This window comes from Apodemus sylvaticus, chromosome X (assembly GCF_947179515.1).
Source record: "Apodemus sylvaticus chromosome X, mApoSyl1.1, whole genome shotgun sequence".
In the NCBI taxonomy this organism is placed as follows: domain Eukaryota; kingdom Metazoa; phylum Chordata; class Mammalia; order Rodentia; family Muridae; genus Apodemus; species Apodemus sylvaticus.
This window is the reverse complement of record NC_067495.1, coordinates 98,784,574-98,800,312: the sequence shown is the minus strand read 5'-3', so window position 1 is coordinate 98,800,312 and position 15,739 is coordinate 98,784,574. Positions and strand designations below refer to the sequence as shown.

The 15,739-nt window shown below is 46.3% G+C and overlaps 1 protein-coding gene and 1 pseudogene across 1 annotated transcript; one reads left to right on the top strand and one right to left on the bottom strand.

Moving 5' to 3' along the window:
• Positions 1 to 2,265: 2,265 nt before the first annotated feature.
• Positions 2,266 to 3,976, bottom strand: LOC127674622 (ZZ-type zinc finger-containing protein 3-like; annotated as a pseudogene).
• A 7,313-nt stretch (positions 3,977 to 11,289) lies between these two features.
• On the top strand, positions 11,290 to 15,739 carry Esx1 (ESX homeobox 1). The gene is made up of 6 exons (XM_052170309.1): positions 11,290 to 11,374; positions 11,616 to 11,738; positions 12,402 to 12,649; positions 12,932 to 13,179; positions 14,206 to 14,251; positions 15,365 to 15,739. Exons 1-6 carry the CDS (start codon positions 11,290 to 11,292, stop codon positions 15,737 to 15,739), a joined length of 1,125 nt encoding a protein of 374 aa, XP_052026269.1.

The window sequence follows — 15,739 nt, the reverse complement described above, 5'->3', positions numbered from 1 at the left end:
ATATATTTGAATTAATTACCACTAGGGGATTACTGAATGCAGAAAACAAATGCTCACAAAAAATAAACTGCCTAGCTTAGAAAACATAGTCTTTTTCTCCTTGATTACATGTTTATTGTAGAAAAATTCATAATCCAATCATATATATATGTATATATAATCTCCATTCAGCTGCATCTCTTTTGTGTATGTACTGTTGTTATTACATTATATAAATATGCGCTAATCTGAAATCTGCTTTTTGTGTTTTTTAAGATTTATTTATTTATTTATTTATTTATTTATTTATTTATTTATTGTATATGAGCACACTGTAGCTGTACAGATGGTTGTGAGCCTTCATGTGGTTGCTGGGGATTTGAACTCAGGACCTCTGCTCACTCTGGTCAACCTGCTCACTCTAGTTAACGTTGCTTGCTCAGTCCCTGCTCACTCCAGCCCAAAGATTTATTTATTATATGTAAGCACACCGTAGCTGTCGTCAGACACACCAGAATCCGATCTCATGACGGATGGTTGTGAGCCACCATGTGGTTGCTGGGAATTGAACTCAGGGCTCTCAGAAGAGCAGTCAGTGCTCTTAATGCTGAGCCATCTCCAGCCCCTGAAATCTGTTTATATTCTATTTTTAACAATAAACTGTATTACAAATATATCTTTGACAATCTGTGAAAGATTCCGTGGTAGGCACTCAGTCTCCACAAGGATGAAGTTCTTGGTCTCTCATTACAATAAGCCACCTAAGCCAGCAGAACTTTCAGCTTGGAAACGCCAGCCACAGACTTAGGACCCAGGATGTTGCCTCCCCAGCTGCAGCGGATCTGTCCTTAGGCAGCCTGCCTGTCTGTTGCAGCAATGGTTCTTCCTGTGGACCAGGCGCCCCCAGCCTGGCCTTCCGCTTGTTTCGACACAGGGCAGGCAGGAAACCCACCATCTCAATGGGGTCTACGACATGGGCAATCGCCACCAGCTGGGCCTTCTTGTTCTCCACCAAGGCGTGCCGGTGTTGACTCCTGCTCGGAGGACAGGTGGTCTCTTAGTTGGGCCAGCGGCTTTCTTCTCAGCATCGGCCAGTGGTAGCCTCTGCTTCTTCTCCTGCTTTGTCTCTGGCCTGTACTTGTGCGCAAGCGTAAGCATCTGGGTAGCTGTTTGCCTGTCCAGGCCCTAGGTGGACTGGTTAAAGACAGGGAGTACTTTGAGCCGCTTGCAGGGAGTACTTTGAGCTGCTTCTAAAGGAAGCTCTTTGCCGCTGCTGCAGCCTGGTGTTGTGAGGCCAACTCACTAAGTTGGGGCTGGATGTCCTGCCCAATGCCTATTGACTGTCTTTTTGGCCTCCTGTTTCTTCATGACAGCATGGGGCCGGGTCCACCTTCTACCCCTTGGCCTTCTTTCCTGTGGGCATCTTGCTCGCTGGAGGAGAGAGCTACAAGGAACTCTTAACTCCAAACTAAATGTCTTTATTATGGTTTACAAACTGAGGCAATTTCTACATGGCTTTTGACTGTATGTGTTTACTAAATGCTCCTGCAACCAGTCATATGAACTTTTGTGCCTATAGTGTGAAGTATTTGGTCATCAGAGGACAGCAGGTTTCAGAGGGTTTCTGTTTGCTGAGAGGCTGGCAGCAGTCCGTTCACAGTACTTTATGATTTCTAATACTTTGCCCTCCACTTAAAACTTCTTCACTCCAGGCCCCAAATAGCCACTCCAAATATTAACCACAGGAGTCTGATTTTTTTGTCAAATATCATAAATATAGTTTTGTTCATCTCAGAATCCAGAATCATCATTTTATTTAACCCCTTCTTTTTTGATGAAAAAATTAATGGGGAATTAAATGTAAATAATTTCTAATCCTCTACATTCCCAGTACCTGGAGGGCAGCTCCGTGCTCATTGTTTATTTTGATTATTTATTCTATTTATTGGACCCATATTGGAAAGGCAGATGTCACAAAACTCTACAAGTTTTCACAGAGTAAGCTGCAATGACTCAGCATTGAAAGCACTAGTGTCCCCACTCCTGATCTTTCTGAGACACCACCCACACTTCCATTAGTTCTTTCACATTTAGACACGTTAGATACCAGCACTAGAAAATTTTCATCTACCAGAGACGAGTAATAAAGTTTGAGTTATAAAAAAAATTATGTTAAATCTAAACATATAGCTAAAAGTGCTAACTTCACCTGTAATAAAAGCATCTATTAACGAATACTGAACCCCTGGGAAGTGATAAGCAAAGCAGAAGTCATGGTTACCATAGTTACACATACTCCTTGTGTTTCAGTGCCACATGATGTGATCCAAAGTAATAAACATCAGGGTCATCATCTTCCTCTTCGGCAGGTGAGGTTCTCAGGGTGAATTGAGGTTCTTGAGGTTCTGATAAAGATGTCATCTGAGCTGAAACACAGTCTAGGATAGAGGATAGTTCTGGCTCTCCAGAGACTGGCATGCGTTCAGAACCCGTGTCCAGAGGGTCACTGCTGTCCTCATTACACTGCTGTCTCCCACCGTATCTACTTCTTCCTCAGACTCTCTTAAGGATGACTGAATATCAGACACAGGGCCTGAAGCTGACTCAGCAGTCAGATGATTCCATCCTTCCACGGACAGGGAAGCAGGCAGTTACTAGTTTGTGGTCCTCCAACTTGACCTGCACATCTGACTTTGTGCAAGGCACAGAATGGTGTATACAAATGTCCTCCTTCCTACTCCCACAGAACATTGAAGTCTGGGTTTCTGAATCTCCATCTCCAGCTACTGATTCTTCCTGCGGCACACAGGAACCAGGGTTATTTTGTTTGTGATCCCATCAGGCTGACAGTCATCACAGTTTATAACAGCTGAGTCACTGTCATCAACACTATTGATAGTCAAATAACCTGAGATTTCTTCTAGTACTGCAGCATTAAGTGGCCCTTCCTCACTAACGCTCACCTTTTTAACTTCCTGTTTCTCACAATAATCCAAGGTAAGACATGACAAGCTCGTTTAGCCCCTTGAAAGTCTGCATCATGGTCCACAATCGTACCCCTGTGTTCTACTGGCTCCTTGTCTGGTTTTACAGGCGAATCTTCTAAACTGTTTGTGGCCTCAGCTCCAAGACAGCATTTAACGTTCTTCAAGACTGACAGTGCTGGCTCGGTCCTCTGCCTTCAGTCACAACTTTCTAGGGCCTGCCTTTCTAGGTCATCGTTTTCTGAAGAAAAAAGTCTTCTTTCCTAGGGCTTACCCAAAATTCTCTGTTTTGCATCAGAAGTTCTTATTATTTCCTCTCTGAATTAGCAGGGGCTCTCTGGTCTCTTCTTTAGTGATTGATCTTGGTCCTACTTGAGGATAAGTGATTTCTCCTGGGTGAGCAATGCTAGGATTCCTTAAAGTTCTACCACATAAAGATTCATCCGAGCCTTTAACCCCCGCTGTTGATCTTGTAACGCTCCAGTAGAGTGAATCCGATCAGGAAGCAGCCATACTATGGCAAGTCCCTAGCGTACTGTCATCAGGATCCACTCATTGGGAAACCTGTACAGCCAAAGATTGTAGAAAGTTTATTTCTTTATACCCTGAAGGAAAGCTATGATCTACAACTGAGTTTAAGCTTCCCTTCCGGCTTTCAGACTCTTAGCTTCAGCCTTGGAGAATACGCCTCTCTTTTGAATTGTTTCGCCTAGTCCCTAATTTCCAAGCATCTGTATTTATATGCCCTCACCGTTAATGTCCATGTTACACTGAGATTTCAGGAATTGCTTATATGGCTGTACTAGCACAACTCGTTGTCTCTCGCGTGCGTCCAGACACGGCCAGCCACCGCACTGGCTCCAGGCCTCCTCAGCGGCAGCAGTCTCTGCCGCCTCCGCTGCCACCGCGCGCACGGCCTCTGCTGCCGCTGAAAGTTCCACAGCAGCTCCTTGGCTCTGAGGCTGCAGCGCTTCCCTGGGGGCCGCCTGGGTCGCCGCTGCAATCCCCTTCATTTTTAATAGAGAGATTTGTGCACGGTTGGCAAGCACTCCACCACAGGCATATACTGTTAACCCTGACTTTGTAAAGTCAACACACTTTCTTTAGAAAAAAAAAAATGTATGAGGCATAACGAAACTTCTCTTACCCATCCTTTGGGGAAACCCAATTTTTGTTTCCTTTGGACTCTTAGAATCTTCCTACACTAGTGATGGGACACAAAAACTCACTGAGATTACACACACACACACACAGACACACACACACACACACACACACACAGAGAGAAGCAGAAAGAGAGGTAAAGGACCTGTGTGTGTATGTATGTATGTATGTATGTATACATGTATATATTACATATGCATATATGTGTATATTTATGTTATGTGTATGTGTGATATATGTATATATGATATATAGTTATATGTGCATATATTATATGATATGCGCATATATTATATATGTGTAATACTATATAATCTATGTATATATGCATAGCCTTGTAGGAGGAAGGAAAAGAAAGACAGTATAAAACTGTTCCTGCTGGTGATTATATGTGGCAAGAACACTGATTTCTTTTTCCATTTCCTGCCCCATCTTGGAGAACAGGGCCCCTCCAGGTTCATTCCATGAAAATAAATCATTTGTGCACTAAATCATGATCTGGAGGCTGGGACAGCTAATTTTTTTTTTTTATTACAACCATACAGGAAGAGAATCATCAATCTGAGACCAGTCTGAGCTGCATAGAGACCCTAACTCAAAAATAATTTACTCGATATTACATTAGTTTAAATAATAGAAAATAACAAATGCCAACAACGTAAAGAGGAACCAGGGGAAAGACTAAACGGGTAAAGCATTAGCTTCCCAAGTCTGACTACTTGAGTTCAGTCCCCAGAACCCAGGTATAAAGCTGGAGGCAATGGCACAGACCTGTAACCCAAGCACTCTGTCACAAGATGGGAGGCAGCCATAGGCTATAGCCTAGAATTTATGAGCCAGTTAGCCTGGAGTATGCATCCTGGCAGAAATAAGAGAGATCCTGCCTCAGCAAGGTAGAAGGGTCCAACTCCCCCAAATCATCCTCTGACCTGCAGAGTCACACCCACTCCTAGACACACAAAATCAATTAATTATTAATTATTAATTAAAAGAATGCAAAGGGACCAAATCCCCATCAAAAGGGCTAGCAGATGGCTCCTGGGGTGGGGGGGGGGGGGGGGCGCGGGAAGCGCTTGCCTTGCAAGCATGGTGACCTGACTTTCATCCTGAGAACACCTATTGTGAAAGGAGAAAACCAACTCTGACCTCCACACCCAGGCCATCACACACAAACACAATAATAATAATAATAATAATACTTTTAAAAGAACCTTTTACTAATACTTACTGAAATGCCTTGGAGTTTGTTGTTGCCGCTTGTTTTGTTTTTGATATGTAGAAATCAGGCTGGATTTGAGTTTGTAGCCATCTTTCTCCCCATCTCTTGTGTTATGATTACAGCAGTACATCAGACACGATTTGGATTTTAGTTTGGTTTGGGTTCTTTTAAATTTATGTGTTTGAATATTTTGTTTGCGCATCACATGAGTGCCTGGTGCATGCAGTGGCCAGAAGACAGTACTTGGTTCCCAAGAACTGGAGATGCAGAAGGTTGAGAGCCACCAAATGGGTGCTGGGAATTGAAACTCCTCAGACTGCTGCAAGAGCAGCCAGTACTCAGTGTCTAAGCAATCTCTCGAGCCCCTGATTTGGATTTTAACATGGGCTTAACGTGATTCAGGAGGCAGGTAGTTTTACTGAGGTACATACATCCCCATCACTGATAATATGAAATGTTACAGCCGCTATGCAAAACAATCTAGAAATTTCCCAAATAAATGGAATTATCAGATAACTCAGAAGTTGTATATTATGCCAATAATTCTCAAACAAGTATTCTAAATACACACATACCCCATGATACGTTTAATTTATGAATTAGACACATTAATGGGTTAATAATAATAAAATATAAATAAATCAATAAAATAATAAAATAATTATGGCAATACATAAACACAAGTTATGTGCATAGGTTTCTCTCTTTCAACATGTGTTTTGTATTTATGATTTCATCACAATTTTAGTCTTCCTTTGAATGGCATCTTTTCTCCCTAAATTATTTTTTAATATTTATATATTTATTAGTATGTATATATGTATGAGTTGCATACATATATAGAGAGAGATCAGAGACCAAATTTTTAGAGTCAGTTCTTTCCTTCTACCTTGGAACATGGGAATAAAACTCAGGACATTTTACCCACTGAGTGTTTGTCTGGCCAGTCCTTAATTAAATTCAACTCTGCTCAAGTATGGCTCTGTCTTCATCATCAACTTCTCCAGTTTTTCATCAGTATTTTTCAGGGGAAATCTACTCCGGAATCTACACACTCATATCCTTTTTTTATGCAGTGCACTTTCCACATACAAATTTAATGCCCTGGCCATCCAGCCTCAGCGCTCTGCACTCACGTGGTGGTGGTTCTGATAAACTTTAACTCCATCTTATGAGATCGGGTGCCCGTCTTCTGTTCTTTGTGGGCAGGAAGCATGTAAGTAATATACAGATGGACAGACAGACAGGCAAAACACTTGTGTGTGTATTAAATCTTAATAAAATTAAGATTTAATTTTTTCACCTTTTTGTATTTTAAAATAATAGGCTATACTTAGATTCATTAGAATTTTGAAAACTATTACCTTGAGACTCGACATTTAGTACTAAAAAAATCTAAAACGTTGGCCAAGAATTCTCATGCACCTAAAATTAGAAATAAGACCATGAAAATTAAGAGAGAGAGAGAGAGAGAGAGAGAGAGAGAGGGAGGGAGAGAGAGAGAGGGAGGGAGGGAGCGGTTAATAAAATACAGGATACATCAGTGCAGGGCTGACAATGGAGGGAAGACTGGGAATGTCTTCCTTCCACCAGCAGATCAAAGTAATGTGTCGTGTGAGTGTGTGTGTGTGTGTGTGTGTGTGTGTGTGTGTGTGTGTGGCAGGGGGAGTGTTTAATATAAGAGGAAAGGCACATATGAGAACTAACTCCTAAATGAAAACCAGTATCTTGTATGCTAATTTAAAAGACTAATTTTAAAAGTGGAAGTCTCACGTCCGGACTGGGAAGTTTGGCCCTTGCCTATAATTTCAGTACCTAGGGGGTTGAGGCAGGAGGATTGATTTGTGTGGGTTCGTGGACAGGGTAACAGGGTGAGATCCTTTCTTAACAATAAACTATTCTTCTGCCAGGTGTGGCAGGACATATTTGAGACCCCAGCACTCCGAAGGCTGAGATAGGAAAATTGTCCCAAGTCGAGGCCTGACTCTACATAGTGAGTGCCAAGCCATCACCTGCCAAACAATGAGACGCTGCTGGCTCAAAATATTTTTTTATTTCCTTTCCTACTACTGTTCCTTAGAAAGAATACAACATTAGTAAGAACAGATGGGACCACTAAAATGTAAAGGAGAAAAACAAAGTGCTTTCAACTTCAGTATAAATCTGAATGTTAACAGGCCGCAGAGTCCACTGGAGAGGAATTGGCTAGGGAAAGGGCCAAGGCTTTGGCAGCCCAGAGAAGTTACTTTCCTGCGTTGGGACTATGTGGGCCGACTTACTAAGGGGTGCTTTACTGTTCTCACCCAGGGCCTGCATCACTATTTAAACTGGAGGCGGCTGACTGCACTTTTAAAAAACAAAATCTAGATTCAGGGAGCTTCCTCGACTTGTGCTCAAGTTTGTGGTCGAAACTAAGAGCCATTCTGGGCCCGCACCCGTGCATAAAACAAAGCAAAAACTCGGCAAGCCTTAAAAAAAAAATATACCCGCAGCAGAGTGTGCCTAAAGAAAGATTTAATGCCCCCCCCTCCAATGTTTTGCGGACCCTCTCCTGTTTCCTAGCACTTGGCACATTTGCGGAGCCAGGTTGCTATCTCCTAGCTGCGGCTTTGTAGAAGCCTACACACAGCTCGCTAGCTCGCGCGGGAAACCAATGGTCCTGAACTTCTTCTGGGTCTTAGCTTGAAATGCCCTAGGCACCACCACACCACTTCTTTTTACCCTCCCTCCCCTTTTCTAGGATCCTTTGATCATTTTCTCCCTCCACAGGCCTCTCGTCTCCTACAAAGAACATCTCTGAGGATTTTCTCTGGGAAGGCACTTTCAGCACCTTCGAGTTTTTAACTGAATGTCTGTATACATCATAGTCTTGGGTAGTGGCGTTTTAACTACCGCCGAAGCATATGAAGTAAAATTTCCATTTTTGACTGTAACGAAGTGCAAACGGTCTTTTAAATGCACACACACACAGTCACACACGCACACACAGATACCACTTGAATGCAAAGACTCTTTCTGACAGGCTCTCACAAAACACAGATCCTGAACCAACTATGTAGCTGAGACTGGCCTTGAAGTTAGGAATCTCCTGCTTCTATCTCTCAAATACTGGAATTACAGACATTCGCTCCCACACTGCATCTACTCATAAGACTTCTGAATGGCTTCTTCAGATCCAATTATCTAAATGTTTGGGGAAATTTTATAGTTAAAATTCATGTGGGTATATAATCTAGACAATGTAATAAATATACTTGTCATTTTAAAAACATTTTTAGCTTATAAAATGTATTTTGAGAACTTTGTTTAGCATATGAGGACTGCCAACACGAACCTTTGTTCGCTGGGACCATTACATAGTATAGTAAGGGTCACTCTAACATAAGTACCGAGCTATCACAACCATCGGTCTAATAAAAGGATGGCTACTCATGCCATAGGCTTACAGGGACATGGTCCACAATAAGATAATTTACTTCCTAGGCCTGTTGGCCAGCAGCAGGTTAACATGTCCTCACAGTTCCATGAGTAAGACAGAAATTCCAACTTATGAGCTGTTTGAGAAGTTTCAACAGACTATATCTCTGCTGGAGGTGACCAAAAGCAACTAAAGCCAGATGCTCTGGTGGGAACGGCGACCTGGTGGCGAACCTTTCTTTCTTCCCTCGGGCGGGCGCCTTTCGGGCCTGCGCTTTTAATTTCTCTCCGTGGTGCAGAGCAAATTGAAGGGGTACATTAGAAATGCATCACTACTGGATCCCCAGTCTCCTGTTGTTCAAAGCAATACAGGTAAAGCTCTGGTGCGCAGGGAAGCGGCCTGGTCTCTCGAGAAGCAGAGCCTCAGTTCCAGATTTCAAGCCCCCGTCCTATGTTCTTTTCCTTGAAATTAGCGCCCCCCAACACACACACACACACACACACACACACACACAGTCACAGTCTCACACACACACAGTCACAGTCTCACACACACACACACACAGTTACAGTCTCACACACGCGCGCGCGCACACACACACAGTCACACACTCGCGTGCGCGCGCACACGCGCGCACGCATTCATACAAACACACAGACATATGTACGTACATACACACACACACACACAGTCACAGTCTCACACACACACACACACACACACACAGTCACACATCCGCGCGCGCGCGCGCACACGCTCGCACGCATTCATACAAACACACAGACATACGTACGTACATACACACACACACACACGCTGCTGCCTGGAACATCCTTCGAATTAAGACACAATAAAGTGAAAAGTGACACTGCAAGGTTGCCTGGCCTCCTGCGAAAAGGGTTGCCATTGAGAGTCAGGGCTGCTGCCACTGGGAAAATCGTGTCCCCCACCCCCACCTCCGCAACAAAAGTGAAAATGCCAACCAAAGGCCTGTAAAGGTAATAATGTAGAACAAATTCAGTGCCAAACACAAGGACGACAAAAACAAGGATATTAATGCACCATGAGGCACCTGCGAACATCTTTTGGAAAATTATACAGCCATTTTAAATTTGACCCGCCATTTTCCAGACGGGGGTGGGTGGGGGGTGGGTGGGGATGGAGGCAAGACAGTCCCGAGAAAAAGACGGGGGGAGGGGCGTGAAGGGCGAGGCAGAGCGTTCTCCCGCCTTTTTGAGCTGGAATTAGGCGGGCTTCTGGTGCAAGGCAGAGCAATTTTCTGGGATGCATTTTGGACTAAGAGCGAGCTATCTAGCTCCGCAAAGGCACCAAACTCGAGTAACTTAAGCATTCTTGGGTCCGTTAAGCTTTTGGCAGATACCTGTACAGTCAGCTGGTGCTGGTTCATTCCTAAAAAGCACAATGCTCTGAAAGTATTTGAAAAGGCACAAAGGGTTTCCTGCAAGGTGTCCATCCTCTTGCACCTGTGCCACCCCGAAGACTAAGAGCTGCTGAGTTTGTCTGCAAAGCCAACTGGCTACGTTCTGGGAAAGCTTCAGGAACAACTAACTCAAAGCTCGAAAGGCTCCGAACACTCGGGAGGCAGCAGCAAGCATATCTCTAACTTTAAGACCAGCACAGTCTACAGTGAGAGCGTCAGGACAGCTAGGGGTGCACAGAGAAAAGCTACCTCGAAAAGCCACCAAAAAAAAAAAAAAAAAAAAAAAAAAAAAAAAAAAAAAAAAAAGCCAAAAAATAAAATAAAAACTCACAAAACCAAAAAAAAAAAAAAAAAAAAAAAATACCCTACAAAGCCCGCCTTCCTGCCTACCTAAACATTGCCCTAATTCATGCTCTAGGTGTGAGCAGTAAAAAAACAACAAAAAAGCCTTAGTCATAAGTCACCAAGTCCTCGGTCGAGTCCAGTGTCTAAAAGGTGGCGGGAGGGGGCACCCATTTTGTTCCCAACCCGTGAGTCCACGTATTTTACCCTGGGGGGGACGTAAAATGACTAGGAGCTACAGGTGCATGCTTCAGAACATAAATATTTGAGGATGTGCGAGCTGGTGCGAACTCGGAGCTGCTAAATTATAATTCAAAACCGTGTGCAGCCCCTTTCTGCTCTGGGACGCCTAGGTAGAGAAGGTTGAGACCAGTAACTGCAAATGGAAGCAGGTCTCCGCGCAGTGAGCTCAAAGTCCGACCGGCACTTTTAACAAACACTCTCCCTGTCACCAGAGCACCCCCTACAGTGTAGTCCCACCCTACAACGTAGTCCCACCCATTCCGAATTGAAACACACCTATTTCTACTGGGGGCTTGAGCGGAGGCACACTACGTGAAAGCCCACCCCTCGGTGGCACGCAGGCTTCGCCACGCTATAAAAGGGGGCGAGCCTCCTCGACCAACGCCACTCCGGTGCAGGATCTGCAGCTGGCACCAGCTCCAGCTCCGACCTCCGCACCAGCTCAGAAGCCGAGAAGTCCGCGGGAGCCGGCGACTCGACAACACACCGCGCTGCAGCCATGGAGTCAGACAGAGCGTGCAGCTGCTGCTACTGCACTGACATGAAGAACTTCGCCGGAGCTGTGAAGGATGATACACTTCAGGGTCAGTCGGCGCCTTGACGCGTTTAGACTCGAGAAGAACGCGGGAGGAAAGCTTTTTATTTTTTTAAGTGCGCGCGCACCTGTGCGCGCACAAGGTGACCAAGTGCAGCCAGGCTCGACGACCATCGCAGTCTCCGCCGCTCCTTTAGAGCGGCGCCTCACTCTTCCCACCATAGCTTCCTGGGCTCCAAACGGCTTTTTTTTTTCTTTTTTCTTTTTATTTTTTTTTTCCCTCTCTCCAGGTCCACAGCCTGGCTTGAGCTCAACAGTTTTGGAGGGAGCAAACTTCCAGAGAAACGCGGAATTTGAAAAACCTTACTACTCCAACTTTGGAGCCAGACGAAAGGAAGACATGGAGATGGAAAGTCAGTACCTGGACAGGGATATATTCCTAGAGGGCAATTTAATTCGGGTTCAGCCGCGTGTTCCCCGGTTGCGCGCGGGGGTGGTGGGGGCGCGCGGAGAGGAGAGCAGTGGGGAGGGAGCCGCGGGGTGGGGGGCGGCGGCGGCGGCGGCGGCGGCGGCAGCGACGGGGAGAGGGACCGCGTGGGTGGTGGCGGCAGCGGCAGGGGTAGGGGGCAGGCGGCGTGGAGTCGGGGCGGCAGCGGCACGGAGGGAGAAGGCGGCCAGGGAAGCGGCGGCGTGCAGGGGGTCCGCGGTGGCGGGGGCTAGGGGGCAGCGGGTAGGGGGCGGCAGGGGCTGGGATGGCAGCGGCCTGGAGGGGAGCAGTGAAGAGGGGCCGGGCCGGCGGGGACCGGAGCGGCGTGCGGAGGGGCGGCGGCGGGGAGCGGCGTGGGAAGGGGGCGGCGGGGACGGCTGCTGGGAGACGCGCAACTGATGCAGTCAAACGCCACCTCGCGGCGTGGAGAGGGGGCGGCAGGGAGCAGGGATGGCGCCGGCGGGAAATGTGCAGCTGGTGGGAGTACAACGCCACCTTTCTAGAGGGAGGCCCTCACCCTCACTCTCCCGCACGTGTCTTGGGCGCCGATGAACTGGTCTTGTTTGTTTGTACTTTCCCCGTTCCCCAGAGGCTCTATTCAGCCCCACGTTTCTGGAAGACACTGACTACCAGGAACCCAAGAGATTCGAACCCACAAGAAGAGCAGCGGTGGCGGCAGCAGCAGCAGCCGCCGCCCCTGTTGAAGAAGCACCGCAAGTCTGGAATGGGAATGAAAACCTTAGAGGTCCCTTCCTTGAGTCCAACAGAGCTCAGCTGGGGGAGGCGGATGCCGCCCCCGTGCAGCAGTCCCTGCTGCGGCCTCTGATGCAACCTGTTGCACAGTCTTCGCTGCAGCCCCCGCTGCAACCCCTGCCGGCATACCCGCTGCAGCCCCAGCTGCAGCCCCAGCCCCAGCTGCAGCTCCAGCCGCAGCCCCTGCCGCAGCTCCAGCTGCAGTCCCAGCTGCAGCCTCTGCTGCAGCCGCAGCCCCAGCTGCAGCCCCTGCTGCAGCCGCAGCCCCAGCTGCAGCCCCTGCTGCAGCCCCAGCCCCAGCTGCAGCCCCTGCTGCAGCCACAGCCCCTGCTGCAGCCGCAGCCCCAGCTGCAGCCGCAGCCTCAGCCGCAGCCCCAGATGCAGCCCCTGCCAGCAAACCTGCTGCAGGCCCCGCAGCAACCTCAGGAGCAGCCCCTGGAGGAACCCCAGGAGGAACCCCAGGAGGAACCCCAGGAGGAACCCCAGGATCAGCCCCAGGATCAGGCCCAGCAGCAGCCGAAGCCCCGCCGCTACCGCATCTGCTTCACCCCGATGCAACTGCAGGAGCTGGAGGCCTTTTTCCAGCGTGTCCAGTACCCGGACCTGTTGGCTAGGTGAGTGGCTTTTTCCTGAGGTGGCGCGCATGTGGCAGGCTAGTTCGGGACTTTGCTGGGTGGTCGCTCTCCAGAGTTAGGAGTCCGCTAGGGGGCGCGAAGAACCAGGGGTCCAACTTAGACTCGAGGTCAGTACCTAGGGTCCGGCGAGGGGAGGGACCCGACAGCGGAGCTACCACGCGACAGAGCAGGAACCTGCTTTACTTAAAATGTTGATAGTGAATTCAGAATGAGCTTTTGAAGTTTGGCTTAAAAATTCAGCAAAATAGTGCTTTTCCGCATTTAGTAAACCTTTAAATACTTTGATTTTGCGCGCGAAATGAGCGCCCCTGTGGATGCCAGTAGGGCAGGGCTACACCGGGAGCTCTTCTCCCACCCCGCCCTATTTCTTAAGTCTGGGATTTGAGGAGGGCCCTCCCGTTGTGGACTGGGTGAAATGCAGGACCGGGATCGATCGGTTGGTGTGCCTATGCAATGAAGACAGAGCCCCCTCTCTGATTTCGCTGCACGAAGCCTTCAGCTTGGAAACAGAAAAAACTAATTTCCCCTGGGCACACTCGACCCTAAATAATTTTGTATATCCTTCTTTGAGAGTTTACTTCGCCATCTTAGAATAAACAGAAATAGTCAGGTTCAAACATCACTTTGGGGTTAGGGTTTAGCTTAGTGTTTTGCCAAGGAAGGCTAGAATCCTCAGTTGAGCCCCAACAATACGATAGGGGTGGGGCACTTTATGGATAATTTAGCATTTTTGGGTTTTGTACACAGCAGTCTAAAGAAAAAGATTTCTAGGATTCTCTGCTGTTTCACAAACAGCAAAAGTTATATTTAGCTAACTACCATTTTCACTTATTTCCTTTTTAAAATATTTAAATTGAACAGATAACTTGTGAATAAGAAGCCACCGCCTAAATCAAGTCTGTCTTTGTATTGTAGAAAAATACATCGGGGGTGGGGTTATAGCCCTACCTTTCATAATTTAGCCACAACTCCAAAGACTAACCATTGCCTATTTTCTCCCATCAGAATGGAGCTAGCCAGACGCCTGGGCTTGCCCGAACCTAGAGTGCAGGTTAGTAATTTTTGAAAAAGTTAGGTGGGACAGGTGTTCTAAAACACACATCAGGTTACATTTTTTTTCCTGAGCGCTGTTAGTTTGGTGTGTTTCTGTTGTCTTCTGGTTTTGGCAAAGGAACTTGATATTTGGGCTGATGGTGGGAAGGGGAGCTTCAAGTCTGGGTGTGTGCATCCTGATTTTCTCACTGTCAAACTACATCCAAGGTCTTTCCCTAGCCTATGTAAGGTTCAAGGTTCATACCCAGCCTTGCAACAACCATAAGTAGGATAACAATTTTCTATAATCTCACTGACCTACGGAGGATAGAAAGGTCATAACTATGTGATCTGGCATGGGCATTTCATTTCAAATTCCATACAACTTCGACATTATAAGACTACAAGTAAAGTTCAAGTAACTTGTCTATTAAGAAATTTATTTCTTTTTTTCCAAGTTTAAAGACACGATTTTATTTTCTAAGTTGCCAGAAGAGCTATTAAGAGTAAGTCCAAATGATGTTCCTGTTTTATTTTACTGTAATGTTCATTTAATTTAACAGTAACTCAATTGATCACATGGTCAATGTGATCACATGGTTCTCAAAAGGACATTTTTTTTACATCTAAGATTTTGTTTTCCTATTTTTGGGCTGTATTTTAATGTATATTTTCTGGAATGCTCTCTTCTCGTGCTGCCTTCTTATCTGTGTTAATGTAAAAAAAACTTTTAAATTTATTCAGGTGTTGATAAACTTTCTATTTCAGGAAATAAAAAGGTGACTATTTAGGGTTGTGGGGAAAAATGTTTAAAACATACTCGTATCAAATAACTAGTAGAAAATCAGGGCAGGCTTCCTCTGTCATACAATGGGTATGTGGTGGAAATAGCTGTATATATTTTTTTTTCGGGAGCATCCAGAAAGACACATCATCGGAAAGGACTTGGTACAGTTCATCTGCATCTATGGCTCAGAAAGTAGTTTAAAACTAGTAAAGGGAGAGAAGGGAAAGGCGGCAATATTTCAAGCTTCACACCAGACTTTGTTTTCTATTTGTAATTTCAGTGGCATGTAGTTTTGTTTTCTATTATCCAATATCCTAAACAACTATCTTTTTCCTCTGATTGAAGGTTTGGTTTCAGAACAGACGAGCCAAGTGGAGACGAATTCGACGGGCACAAGCATACCACCACCGAAACATGGTTCCAGTCGCTATGGGTCCCCCTGTGGGTGTATTCCTTGATGATCATTATGGTCCCATCCCTGTTGTGGAGGTTATTTGGAAATGCTACCCTGTGGTGCCACGTCCTATGCATCCTCAAATGATGCATCTTCCACCCAGGCCCCCTCCAATATTCAGAGTGCCTGTACCTTTTAGGCCGCCCCCTCCACCTCCATTTCCCTGGCCGCCTGTACCACCTGAGGTCCACCACATGCCCAATGTGGCGATGGGAATGGGATATAACCACAACCACAACCCCCATTTTGCAGGTGCCAGATACTGA

Bases quoted from the DNA above. Each gene is read 5' to 3' on its own strand.
- Esx1 (XM_052170309.1), top strand. From the start codon at position 11,290: ATGGAGTCAGACAGAGCGTGCAGCTGCTGCTACTGCACTGACATGAAG. The intron at 12,650-12,931 runs GCACAGTCTTCG...CCGCAGCCTCAG, and splicing joins GGCCTCTGATGCAACCTGTT to CCGCAGCCCCAGATGCAGCC. The intron at 14,252-15,364 runs GTTAGTAATTTT...CTCTGATTGAAG, and splicing joins TGCCCGAACCTAGAGTGCAG to GTTTGGTTTCAGAACAGACG.